The 14173-nt window shown below is 52.3% G+C and overlaps 1 protein-coding gene across 1 annotated transcript in view; it reads right to left on the reverse strand.

The window, feature by feature from the left end:
- Sorcs2 (sortilin related VPS10 domain containing receptor 2) overlaps window positions 1-14173 on the reverse strand; it is a 387326-nt gene that overhangs the window by 14665 nt on the left and 358488 nt on the right. Inside the window, exons 13-19 of the mRNA XM_059275763.1 lie at window positions 13869-13960; window positions 13012-13119; window positions 8830-8950; window positions 7743-7876; window positions 7030-7158; window positions 5408-5579; window positions 188-374 (exon numbers count right to left, since the gene is read on the reverse strand). Coding sequence (XP_059131746.1) covers window positions 188-374; window positions 5408-5579; window positions 7030-7158; window positions 7743-7876; window positions 8830-8950; window positions 13012-13119; window positions 13869-13960 — 943 coding nt within the window. The remainder of the gene's footprint in view (window positions 1-187; window positions 375-5407; window positions 5580-7029; window positions 7159-7742; window positions 7877-8829; window positions 8951-13011; window positions 13120-13868; window positions 13961-14173) is intronic.

A 14173-nucleotide genomic window follows, 5' to 3' on the forward strand; every position in this document is an offset into this window, starting at 1 on the left:
CCATCCTCACCATTACTTTTGTGAATAATATTGGGACCAGGTCTGAGCCCAGCGCACCCGCCTTTCTGTCCATGGCCTCACTGTTCTGAGGACTGTAGCAAACCCCACAAGACTCCCTGTGCTTCCCCAAAGCCCCAGCTCTCCATTTCACAGGAGACACACAGCCTCAAGTAAGCAGTGGACTTACAGTTGACCTGGACAAAGAGCACAGCCTCATCATGGCCTGCCATGTTCTCAGCCCTGACAGACACACGGTAGATGCCAGGATTCTCGTAGTGGTGCCGGATGGGCTCACCGGTCAGAGTGAGGTTCACATACATGGCCTTGAAGCCATCGCCAAGGTCCACCTGATACTTAGTGGTCAGGACATCACCCTGTAAAGAAATAGCACGGGATCACTTAGGAGTCACTCTCAAGATGGGGGTCCATCACTAGATGCCCACTCCTTCTCTCCCTTCTTCCTTCAGATGCAGGCTCTATGGGGCCACAGAGCCTACGGGGCTGGCTCTGCTTTCAAGGCTTCAGCCTGCAGCAGGCTGAGCTGGGAGACAGCGCATGGGACCACGACTGGGCTCTCCATTAGAACAGAACACCCATGGGTGATTTTAGGAAGGCAGTTTGAAGGCTGTATGGGTCTCAGGGGGAAGCCTGAGCCTGAGCCAGGCCACAGGGCTAGGAGAGAAATTGGGAGTCTCACATAAAAATGGAGAAGGCTTTGGTAACTACCATGAGGTCTCTTCAGGGAACCACAGCAAACGAAACACAACTGTCTTCCTGTGACAAGGTGGCTCCCTGTTTCTCATCCCACCCAGCACTGTGCCAGGAATGAGGCTCAGCTGTGTGGAGCAGGCAGGGAGCGGTTCCTGTGACTTTGTCCCCAAGCTGCATTGAACTCCCTATGCAAGCTGCTGGCTGACCCTGACTCTCAAGTTCATGGCAAGATGGAGTTCCTGTGTCCACATTTAAGTTCCCCTCCCCTGTCTGTCTGTCTCTCTCCCTCTTTCCCTGCCCTCTCCCCTCCCCTGGTCACCCCACTTTAGCCATCAACAGTCTTCCTAGCTCACACCCTCCAGACCTCAAAAGCCAAGGACATTTGTATGTAAATGAGGTTCATTTAACATTCTCCGTGAATACACTACACTGGGTTGGATAGTCACCCCAAATCCACACCTGTTGGGACCCTCTGAAATGGACATTTAAAATAAATCTTCAGATGCAAGATATTAAAAGGAGGTCACAATGGGGCACAGAGTACAAGAAACCCATGGGCAGGATCCTTGAAGAGAAAACAGTGGTGACTTGGGCACCAGGAAAGGGCTGTTTGGACACAGACGCAGACACTGGAAAGTACAGCCAGGAGTCAAAGGGCTTCCAGAATGCCCAGAAGCTGGCTGAGGCTTTGTTGAGGACATTCCTAGAACCCAGCATATATGGTGCGTCATGTGCCCATTTTATAGGTTGCAAGACTGAGGCTTTCAGGGGTCCAGGCTCTGGAGGTGGGCTCTCTGTCCATTGCTCTCCTGGCAGGGTTGGGTGAGGATCAAGGGGACTGTCCACACTCAATTCATTCCTATGAGAGGGCAAGTTCTGGGTAGCATTCAAGAAGTGGGTGTCTGCCTGTGGTTTTGAAGTCCCATCCTTCACAGCACGTGCCTTCATGTACATCTTCCCATGTACTTGCCACCCACGCAGCCTGCGATGTCCTCCGTCTCATCGTGTTTCTCGCTCATTTTCAAACTGGCTGGTTCATCTGTTGATGGAGTTCTTCGTATAGTCCTGTTCTGGTGCCCACTGGGCTGTGCCAACAAACTCCCTCCTGTCTGTAGCTACTTTTATCTTTCTTGACAGTTTTACTGGTTCCAGATCTAGATGGCGCTGACACATCAAGGTTTCATTGTGTGGCCTGGTGCTACGAGCCGAGGAATATGTAGTAAGAATTCAGCTGAATGTGATAAAGCTATACTTGGAAGAATCAAGGCATTCTTCCAGAGGAACCCAAATCTCAAGGAGTATTTGGTGTTATTCGGCTTTTAATATATCAGCTGTTTCCTGCTATGAATTTCCTGTGCACTCTCATACCTTCTCCAAGAACTTCTAACAGTGCATTTTATCTGATATACTTCTCTAGCGTCCAAAGCCAAATGGCAGACCGGACAAAGCATTTCAGACCAACCACTGAGTCTCCTGAATTAAGGTAAACAGCCTTTCAGAGACACGGCCTGTCTCCTAGGCCTAGGAGACAGGGGAACTTAGATGCATAGCTTTCTTTCTTGTGCAAATGAAGCTCAGACCCTCCTTTCTCTTAGAGCCCAAATGGCATTCCAGAGCAATTGACTCATAACAAAGGGCTTTTTGCATACTAGGTGCAGTGAAGCCATGAGGCAGGTTTCCTAGCTCTGAGCAGAGATACCCAGCCCTGCCAGTATACATCGACATAGAAATAGAGAGGCAGTTACATTTTAGTGACTTACAGACTCTTTTACCTAACCACTTATAAGATTGTAAGATTGTAATTTGAGCACATTTATGATAAACTTGTAACGTTTCACCTAACCACTTATAAGAATATACTTTGAGCACATAAATTCCCTTTCTGACTTATTCCAGGCCTTATCTGACCCCACCGCCTCTATTCACTCCCCTTTTGGGTTGCCAATGAAGCTGGCTATCACTGCTTTTGTGGGGACCTTGGAAGCCTTGCACTGTATTGTGAGAGGCACTGCTTGCAAGGTCACACTGTATTGTGAGAGGTACTGCTTGCAAGGTGGTAGAACAGTTCTGGGAGAGGAGCAGGAAGGAACCAGGATGGAGAGGCATGAAGATGAGGATGAGGATGAGGAAAAAAGAGCTTAGTTAGAACTTAGGATAGGACAGGATGAAAAGGGACAGAGAGGAGCTAAGCATGAGAACAGAACTGAAGCTGTGCAGACAGAATTTTATCTCAGAGGGATGAAGTGAATGGATGAAAGAGCTTGGTGTACTTAGATTCATTCCCTCACCCGCTGTTCATAGTGTCTTCCCCAGGACTCTGAGAGAAATCTCCTCAGGGCAGGCCCTTGAGGAGATTTTGAGAGTCTGCAGCCCCATGCACGCTGCAGACTCGCAGCCTGTGTTTCTGGGCTGGCTTTGATACGGGTCCTATTTTACACTTTCCCACTTCTTCTGCGGGTGTGTGGTCTATTTTGGGTTCGTGTCTGAGGTCTGGGGGGAGGTGCTGTTGCTGGATGGAGAGACACCACCTCTCCCAGTCTGTTCTGCACCTGTCAAGAGCAGGCAGGTGTCTATGGATCTGTTCCTAGCCTCCATCCCCCCACGCTGTGAATTCTTAGATACTTAGAAAATTCAGGCTCCCCATACCCAGGCCTGCTTTCAAGCCCAGTGATATGTAAGAGTAGGTGTGTGTGTGGTAGAGGAGTGCATACTGTGCCTGTAAGTGTCTATGAGCGTGGAAGGGAGTTTGTGTCACAGTGTAAGTGTGCATACACCCACCCTCAGTCCCATGCTTCTATCCCCTTTCCTCCCAGGACTCAGTTGCCCAAGGATCCCTTATTTCAAGACATGTTTGCATTGCTCCCCTCAACTCTGCCCACTCCTAAACCTGACAAGCAGCCTGGCAGGGTTGGCAGGGTTCCCAAGACTCTCTGTCCTCTAGTCCTTCTGACCCAGCTGAGGCTCCTGCTTGCAAATGTGCTGCAGTTTCCAGTTTCATGCTCTAGGGGGCAGCAGATCACCATGTTTCCAGGATATCTGGCTAGGAATTTGAGAAGCCTCAGCTGGGTCTGTCTGAGCATCCCGGGGACCCCAGGCTGACCAGGGGCTCTGTCCTTCTGCATCCAAACACACCGCTACCAACAGAGATACCTAGCCCAGCCTCCGGGCTGCCTGATGGTTCAAATGAACCTTAGGGCTGTCTCAATCAGTGAGAAGACCTGGGCAGGAGGTGTTGTGTGAGTGCGTGTGTATCGGAGTTGTATAGCTTGGGCATGGGGACCACAGACTTGGCCATTGTCTTCTTGGAGTCCAAAGGCCTCTAGAGGACACAGCGCCATCTCTGCCTCTTTTCACTATGTAGCTCTGAGATAATGACACAACTGTTCATGCCTCAGTTTCCTCATATAATAATGTAAGCTGATAGAGTGCACAGTGTAAGGTTGCATTTCCAACAGGAAGCTGCTGTCGCAGTGCCTAATATACAGGTGATCAGAGTGGCCAGTGTGAGTCCTCCATAGCCTCAGTTTTCCTGTTTTCAGGAGACCAGGTCTCTGACACCTAAAACCAAACACCTTTTAAAGGTTGTCTGGGTATAGCTTGCATGATCATGGATTCACCTGTATTAGCCTTCACATCTGTTAGCTGAAGATCTGGACTCCTGCTGATCTGTGAGTGGAGACTGCCCAGAGTCCTGGGGGAGAAAGAGGACTCTCCCTCTGACTCAGTGAAGGGAGGCTGCCCAGAACCCCAGGGAGAAAGGGGGCCCTCCCTTGGCCTCTGAGTTTTCTGAATGTTCATGTCTTTCTAACAGTCATTTTTAAATTCCTTGCAGGGATCATTAGCTGCTTCTATAAGCAGAGACACGGGGACATGTCTTGTGAACCAGAAGGAAACAGAAAAGTTAACAGTTCCCTCAGGGAACAGAATTTTGGGTGATATTTATGTCTGTAGTGTTTTTTTTTAAATTATAAATGTATTTCCTAAATATACTACAATGAGCATATATTATTTTTAAAATCAGAAGAAAATGTAACACTTGTTCTGAAGTAAAAATAGAATGAGTGGGAGACTGGGCGGAGAAAAAATATATATTTGTGTGTGCATATATATAAACTTGTATTTATATCTGTCCCTATATACACACAGAAGGCATTATCTCTGGATGTGTGATTATAAGTCATTAAAAAAAACTTTATGCTTTTGTTGGGATTCCAGATCAACTAAATCAATGTAATTAGAGATTTAAAATTGCCTTAGTGCTGGGCCAGGGGTGTGGCTCAATAGAAGAGTACTTTTCTAGTTTGTACAAGGCCCTGGGTTGTACAAACCCACCCTTGGCATTAGAAGAAAGAAATCAATGAAAGAAGTTTAGTGCCACCTATGGGGAGGAATTGATTTTGTGTCAATGTTTGATAAACACAAGATCACACACAAATGCACATATACACATCCAGGCACTCGCATGTATATACATGTGTAATGTGGAGTCCATTTCCTGCTGAACATCTAACACACTTGTTCTTGTATCTGTTTCATCTCAAAGGATGGTCTGAGCCAAGAGGCCAACTTTGGTCCTGTGGCTCCCAGCCTCGGGAGCAGGCTGGCTTCTGTGGCCATGCTCCAAACTGCCCAGAGCCTCAACCTTGTATGTCTGGCTGGAACTCCCCTCCAGTGACAGTCCAGGGTGGATGCTCACCTGTTCCTGCCGCACCACAAACAGCACGTCTTCTCTAGGGCGCACCGCCACTGCTTCTCCGCGGATGCTCACCTGGAGGCCCCGGGGTGCTGTGAGGGGGCACTGTAACTGTACCGGGCTCTCCTGCAGGTCCACACCGCCTTCACACACATTGGACACCACCTTCCGGTACCTGGGTGGATGAGGGAAGGGTCAGGTCCAAGATGAACAGTGGTTCCATGGGTAAGGATGGTCTCCTCTCCTGAGGCAACTCACGGCTCCAACCTCTACAGCCCTATTTGCTGCCTGCTCCCCATGGCTGCTTCTGTCTACCTTAGGGCTGAGAGCACTGAGGATGAGGATGGAGGGCCTGGCTGTGCCCATCTGCTTTGGAGAGCTGAAGCATCCATGGCCTGATCATATCGCCCACAGTAGTAATACTGTTTTTTTTTCTTTCTTTTTTTTTGCTAAGGGGTGATAGAAGGAGATACTCTAAATCCAATGTCTTGCTGAGAACTATGGAGGACTGAGTGGCTGAGAAGTGCTTGGCCTTGGCTTCCTGGGTGGTCATAAGCAAACATGTTGCTCTTCATGGGATGGCTCTACCCATCCACTACCCATCTATCCACCCACTCATCCAACAGTGGCACAATGGCCTCTTTGGCAACCCCACCAGGGCTTGGCAAGCAGCAACTCTTATCTGAAGTGTCAGCTAGGATCTGTATCAAGAGTACATGAGTTTGGAAAGATGGGTATTTGTGGGGCAGAAGAATGGGTAGATGGATAAGAGGGAGGGTGGGTGGATATGTGGGTGAGTAGATAGGTGGATGGGTGGATAAATGGGTAGACTGATGGAATAAATAGATGAAGTAGATGGGTATAAGGATGAGTGGATGGATGGATGAGTGGGTGGATAGATGATTTATGGTTGGGTAGATGGGTGGATGAATATATTGAAGGAATATATGGATAGGAGATATATAGATAGGAGATAGAAGTGGGTGGGTGGGTGGATGGATGGATGGATGGATGGATGGAAGGATGGATGGATGGGGTTGGATAGGTGAGTGGATGGATGATGATAGATGTCAGGCTATATACAGCCAAGACTAAAGCATTCAGTTCCCGGTCCTGTCTCTGTTTCTTCCAGCTCTCCAGGGTAAGTAATAAGGAATCCCTCACAAAGGATGAGGAGATGAGCCCATCACATGGAGCATGTGGGCCCCACGGAAGCTGAAGGCTCACAGATAGTATGTACTTGGTATTTCTACATGAAGTTGATACTTTATAAACCATTTATTCAGCCTGCCCCAGGGAGGGAGAAGGGTCTGCCTGCCACTTCCCCACCCGCAGACTTTGTGGCCACTATAGCAGACTGTGGGAACACTCACTGTGTGTGCCATGGGCTTAGGCCTAGCAGGTGAATATGCCAGTGGCTGAGAGTTCAACTACAGCAGAGGAAAACCTGGGGGTGGGGGATGGGAGAGTGATCTATCAAGGCTTCCGACTGAAAGTTGGGTGTAAGTGGAGTCCCCCAGGCTTCAGGAACATCCCTGGTGCCATCACAGTACAGGTGCGAAAGGACCAGAGAAGGAGGCTGCTCTGGGGTCTCAGTCCCACGGGAGTTGGGTTGGTGTACTCACCCAAGGCTACTGGTGTAGGTCTGGCCCAGGACACAGTCTTCAGGAGGGGACAAGGGGTTGAACCAGAAGTTAGCGGAGCACTTGTTGACAGTGGACTCAGAGGAAGATGAGCGCTCAAACCCGTAGTCACTGGGAAGGGAAAGCTGGGTTAAAAGGTGGGATTAGAGGTGACAGCCGGGGTGGAGAAACTTACACCACAGGCCTGGATGTGTCCGTCTGTAGGGGCGTGGGTGAATCCACAGGTTTGTCCCGGAGGAGAGCAGATGGAACATACTAGCTCCATTCCAGAACAAGGAGGATGAAAATGAAGTGGAGCCTGGAGGGCTTTCTGGGGGAAGTAGAGTGTCTCAAGGGATGCAGGGAGATAGAGGGCAGCCAGGGTCAGTGGCTGTACAGTCAGGGTCAGTGGCTTTGGAAAGGGCATGGAGACCTGAATATGGGGTGCATGGTAGAAAGGGTGAGGCAGGCTGGGGGCGGAGGCTTTGTGAACTACATTGCCATAGGGCAGTGGGCCTCTGAGTGGATTATGTTCCTAGAGGGAGGAGAGGGACTAGGTGAGTGTAGCTTGCTCCCACGATGCTCTAAGGTAGAGGTGGACGTGTGTGTCTGTGACTAGGCCTTGAAGGATGAGGTGGCCTCCACCCTGGTTCTAGGGACAAGGTCATCATGAAATAAAGATGCTGGAGCAGCCGGGAGAGAGGGGCAGTGCCCACCAGAGGAAGTCAGAGTCCCGGCACTTGCACACACGTGACGTGAGTGCCGACGTGAAGCTCCTCCCCTTGACACACCAGGATGTGGACTTCCTTTTCCGGTAACTTCTCTGCTGGCCCATGATGCAGTGATCACCCTGTAGCAAGAACACCAGGATGAGGAACCAGCAGAGGATGGTAACAGCTACCATTGGCTTACCTTGTTGCTCCTGCCCTGGAGGCAGCTGGGGTGGGGCATTCACCTCCTTTGACAAACAGGGAAACTGAGGTCCCAAAGAACTTGACATGTCAGTCAACTGGCCCAGCTTCCCTCATCTTAAGCCATATGACTGGGCTCTTGGTGGTCAGAGAACAGCTGGGCCTACACGGGCCAAGTGTGTGACCATCTGGGGATGAGCCATGCCTAGAGGGCTCATGTGGACACACAGTAGATTCTCAGGCTGTGCTCAAAGCAGCGCTACCTCAATCCCAATAACAGGGCCCCTTGTAGTGATGGGGAAGGATGGGCGGGAACTCTGTGTAGCCACAGTGAATCAGGTTCTGGAACCTTCTCTAGGCCCATCTGAGTACTTTCTTGTAAATCAGTTTCTGCAGAGGGTCATTGAGCCGCTAGCCAGACCATCCCCCACTTGATTTAGTGGCACACAAGCAGCCTGCTCACATCTCCCAGGTACCCACTGAAGTATCAGCCTCCCTTGTACCACCAGGAGCTGAGGTGGCGGTGTGTGTGTGTGTGTGTGTGTGTGTGTGTGTGTGTGTGTGTGTGTGTGTGTTTGTGTCTCATGTTCTGCTCAACCCAAATATGAAGGTTAGACACTGACGATGGATTATGACATAGGATGCTCCCAGGCCCTGATGGCAGATAGTCTTTGCCCATCTCCCCACAAACAGAAAACTCCCAAATCCTGTCATGGAGACAGGTGGGGCTCAGGCTCTGCAGGCCCTAGGGTTACGAAGAGTCGTAGATCAAGCAGCCACAGGCGCAAGGGTGGCCCAGAAAATCCCTGGGAAGGAAGATGCCCAGAGGTTGACATCTATGGGATTCCACGGAGGAGGAAAGGCCCTTGGGGCTGCGGGTTGGCAGGCCCACCTGGAGGTCAGTGAGGTCCCAGGAGCTATAGTCATTCTCGTCACACTGCCGGGGGAAGGAGGGCCGGAAGTCCACCTTGACCAGCTCCCAGTCAGAGCGGAAGCTGATGTGGCCAAAGACCCTGGGGGGAGAAAGAAGGAAGGCCACTTTAGATTGACCCATCCCTAGTGTGCAGATATGCCCCTACTCAGGTCCCCCGTGCCACCACCTCTGATACCTCTCCTGTCCCAGAGGGTTCAATCATGTGGCGTGCCCTCCACCGGCATCTGACCTGATGTTCTCATCCTCAGGGTGACCGGTATTTGTGGCTTGCTGATCACAGGCCATCCACCCGACCCATGCAATCCCCTTCCTGACAGGAGCAGGCTCTCAGGTGCCACAGGCCCTTCCATAGCCTCACACGCCAGGCCGCGTACTTGCTCTGGGTGGGCCAGAGCCATGTCCAGCGTTATCTGGTATCTCTCTGCCTTTCTGCTGGCCTCCCTCTGTCTGCCATGTGGGATTGGGCTCCAAGCTGTTTATCCCAGGCAGAGCTGGCACTCCAGAGAGATAACCAGTCATTGTATGGCTTGGACAGTGGGATGAATGGGTCGGCGTGAGGGCACAGTGCATCCTACTGAGCAGAGGGAGGGGCCGAGGGAGGCCAGACAAACAGGAAGCACAGTGATGCGTTGAGGCTAAGCATGCTCGGCTTGGTGAGCTGAGACCAGCATCCCACACTGGCTTCTACTCCTCCCAGACAACTTCTCTGCAGACCATGGGTGGCCTTGTCTCGGGGTACCTGCCATTCAGATGGGCATTCCTCTGGTCACGGCCCCATTGTCACCTTGACAGACAGCTGGAGAGGGGGTTCCCACATTTCTGTCCTCCCCTCTAAGGCTTACCACATCCTGTGAGGGATGCATACTGATCGCCCCAGACTTCTGAGAGGAAATGGACTAAGGAAGGGACCCATCCAGGATGGCAATCCAGTACTGGTACCTGGGGCTGGCAGCTCACATTTGTGTGGCCTGGGACCCATAACCAATTAGCCTGAGTTTGATAACCATGCAGCCGCCTATATATTGGGGACATCTCATACTCTGCATTCTGAGCTCAAACAGAGAAGCAGGCTGGTCTAGCTAATCCACTCTGTGTATTTCAGTTCTTGTCCGTGAAGAAAGCCCAGACCTCAGCTCCCACTGCGAGCATCTCTCATCTAGTTGAATGGTCCTCGCAGGAGAGGCCAAAGGGCCACTGGCTGCTTGAGAGAGAGCAGGAAATGTGGGCCATACTGTGGAGTGTACTGCTGGCTCCTCCATAGGTGTGGCCTACAGCCCTGCCCGGCTGAGAGCCCTCACAGTACTGCCCAGGGCTGGGGAACCCTCTGCCACGTACTGTACTGGGGGAGGCAGCTGTGGCCAGAGTGGTGAACAATGTCCTGACAAGGTGACTGTGGTCAGCTTAGATGTGACCTTTGGGTAGATGAGGGTAAAGATGCCATATGGGCAGGGCCCTGTTCTAGGCTTGCACAGAAAAGCTTTTCATTCTGCCAGCCCATGTCTCCTCCGAGGCGTGTGAGTGATCTCCGTGTCCACTGAAATTGGAAGCCGTTTGAAGATACGGCTTTGTGAAAGGCTCCATAGGAACCTTACGGAGCTTTTTAAAAACTTAAAACAGGAATGCACGTGCCTGTGAACTTTGCTGCTTTCCCCGGATGAAATGCCATCTGCAGGGATGAAAGCCGCATTTGGGACCAGACCCGGATCTGAGGGCCTTGGCTGCACAAAGCACTAATGTCCCAAAGCAGCTACAAAATGCAGACTACGAGACGAAGTGAAAAGAGGAGCGGGCGGGGACGTGCTCAGGGCAGAAAGTGCCCCCATGGTGGGGCCAGGCTGCAGGAGCTGAGGCCTGGGGACCATGCCGGCTTTCTGGGGCTCTGAGAGCCTTGTCAGAGCGGTCACCTTCTCTCCAGCCCCTCTTCTTGCCTCGTGGGCTCCATCCTGCAAACTGTCCAACCTCCTTGCAAAAAGACCAAGTCCCAGGCTGAGTCTGCCGCAGCCCAGGCTGCAGTCAGATCAGGGAGTCAGACTTCCTCGCCTGTTTCTCTTGACAAACACCAAGTGCCATGTCTCTGACTTCTCTTCCTGCCTCAAGCCACAGCCTTCAGATGGCCCACAGGCTGAGGCATGAGCCTCCCCAGGGCCTTGGCAGATCACAGCATCAGAGAGGACCTGAGCAGGAACAACCTGCTATCCCCCGGGGAAGTCAGGTCGAGGAAGATCTGGACCAGCTCAGCCTTCCATGCCTGGTGCTCAGCTATTCCAGGATGCACACACCACCTCTGTTCTGCAATAGAGTCTGCCCTGGTTTTCCCCTGGCCACCCAGGAAGGAGACTGTGAGGCCAGCGCCACAGTGGGCTTCCTCCCTGCAGCCTGACTGTGGGGGAGGGGCTCCATTTGCTCCTGGGGGGGCAGTCATGGACATTCTGCAGGGATTCCATGGGGCTGTGGACACTCCATGGGGCACTGAAATGCTCTGTGGGGTTCCGTAGAGGTCATGGATGCTCCATGGACACTTCATGGGACTCTGGGTGCTCCCTGGGACCCTGAGTCAGGAGAAGCATGCAGGCCAAGTCTCCTCCCCAGACTTCTTCCTGGCAGTCACTGGCCAGTGTGGGCAGCAGATGTTCTGTGGCCAACAGTCCCTGGGCCCTGGCAGGGGTCACTTAGTCTGGCTATCTCTGAGAGCCCTCATTAGCTCCTGGCATGTGGAGGTTGTCGCTGTATCCTCGACACCTATATGTCTGCTGTTGTGGCTTCACTGAAATCTTGTTTATTGAGCTCCGACCACGTATCAGGTACTGCCCAGCCAGGCACATTAGTGACACAGACTGAAGGACCCCACCCCTTGGGGTCTCAGGAGGGTCAGGCAATCAAGGCCACACACCGGGCAGAACCCAGACAGGTGCAAAGCTCTTGAAGGGGTGAGGAGCAAGGCCACTGTCCCGGCAGGCAGGAGGAATGCATAGCTTTGTGATCCCTCATCTCATAGGCCTGAAAAGGTGCAAAGCTTGTTTCCTGTCCTCTGTCCCACACCATCTTCCATTCATTCCCAGGAGGCTGTCCCCATCACTGGCCTAGCTGGGGCTCATCTCCAGGTGCCCTGAGAACCACATGCCACTCAATCTGAGGTCCTGTGCAGTCCCTATCCATCCTGACAGACACAATGGCAGTCTCTAAATAGGAAGGTAAGGCTTCTTTGTCCATCCTCAGGGGCCCCTAAAGCCAGGCCACGGTATGTTTTACAGCTAGCTCTCCTGGGACCTCAGTGTCAGCATACAATAGGAGTTTAATAAATGTACCTTAAACATTAGGTGGTCTACAAGAACACTTCTCTCCACCCTGGTGGCCCAGCCTCACACCTCTGCTGTGCTCGGTGCTTTCTGCTCTACAGGGACAGGCTGGCATACACAGCTGATCCTGAAGCATGCATCTGAGCTCAAACTCACAGCCATGACCCCACTGGACATGGAGAGACTCATGATCCTCCAACAGTGGGAATATGAAGTAGGGATGGGAGATAGTCAGGTTCTCTCGGGGCTTCTCCACATGCACATCTGTAGGAGCATCCAGTGAGCTCATGGAAGACAAAGGTGGAGTGTGAGCAGCCAAGAGCCCAGCTGGCCCTTCACGCCCACACCACAGACAGCAAGGCCATACCTGCCAGGATGCCAGAGCCCACTCTAGGTTGAGTGTGAGGTCACCCTGTCTGCCCAGTCTACGGGACGGGGGCTGGCCTGACTGCTTGGGACTAGCATCAAATAAGGCTCCCACTGCACAATCCTGTTGGGCCTCAGGACCTCAGCTGTGCCACATAGCCAAGAAAAGTACTGTCCTCACTACAGTCAGCTAGAAAGGTGACAGCATGCACTGGTAAAGGACCAGCCTATGAAGCTTTGTTTCACTCCTGGCCAGTCAGTGTCCTGGGCAGGGATGGAGAGCCCCCACCTGCTGGCCAGGGTGAGAAGAGGAGTCACTGGCCTGGGACAGGGAGACAGCAGGCATGCAACAATAAATAGGGGCCCAGTCTGAGGCCACCTCAGAGCTCAGAGGCCAGACCCAGCCTGCCTGGGGGTCGCGCTGGCCTGTGTCTTCCTCCCACCTTCCTGTTTCAGCCACATCCTGACACACACTCACGTCATGACCAGCGTCTCGTCCCCTGGCTCGCTCAGCAGCCCGTCCACGAACACGGAGGTGCTGGTGAAGTTGTGTGTGCTCCAAGTGTGGCCCTCATCCACGCTGAACCTGTGAAAGGCCACCAGTGTTCACAGAGCGGCATGAGCTCACTCCTTTCGATGACTCTCTACCCCCAGGCCTGACTCTTATCCAACAGAGACCAGCTCCATGACCATCTCAATACCTAGGCCACAGCTGGACCACAGCCTTTGTCTCTCAGGTGAGACCACAGCAGATGCCTGCCAGCACCAGGTGGCATCCCTGACTAATTAGCAATGTGATGGCCTGCTGCCCTAGACATTGTCAGGATACCACACAGGCACTGTTCTCTATGAATAACAGGGACATCTGAGCCTTAGAAACTTCCAGTAATAGCATGCAAGGCTTGAGCCCAGCTCAGGGTCCCGGGGTCAGCGACACGACCAATGTTACAGCGATGTTAACTCCCAGGATATTCAGCTCTTTTTCAGATTAAAGTGACACTGGTTGACCAGCAGTTTCCCAACTCTGCCTCCTAAATGCCAATGTTACCCTGTCCTCGATTTAGCCCACTCCTACCTGGGCACCCCCTGGCTGCCTTGTCCACCCTGGCCCCAATCCTCCACCAACAGGCTCTTGTTGATACTCAGGGTGCCTCCCGGGACTCCTCAGCCTCCTCCATGTTACCCTGACTAGGCTATGTACTCTCTGTTCATCCTGGAGTAATATAGGTCCATCTCTGAGACACCTCAGAAGGGTTGGGAGGTGTGGGTCATCCCAGTGTTAGGCTCCCAGGGAATTGTTCTGGAATGCTCAGTGCCCTCTGCCCATGATCTCACTTGAGGATCTTCAGGGGGATGGAGGTATCCTTGATGGCAGCAATGACACCACCGTGGTCCAGGTAGAGGACATGGTGTTCTTCCTCGAAGACCTGTGGGGGTGATACATACTCTCAGGTGAGACCTGGACAAGGCCGGCAGAGCCTGATCAGGAGGGGATGCCAGCTCTCTAGCTAACACCCCCATGCCCACCCCCAAGTTAGCACATGAGGAATGAGTGGGGTTTGGGGAACAGTGGCAATTTATCTACCCTGAGGGATGGAGAGAACTTTGGGATGTGCTCTCAGAATCCTGCCCATGGGAAC

The sequence above is a fragment of the Peromyscus eremicus genome, chromosome 10, assembly GCF_949786415.1.
Source record: "Peromyscus eremicus chromosome 10, PerEre_H2_v1, whole genome shotgun sequence".
Lineage (NCBI taxonomy): Eukaryota > Metazoa > Chordata > Mammalia > Rodentia > Cricetidae > Peromyscus > Peromyscus eremicus.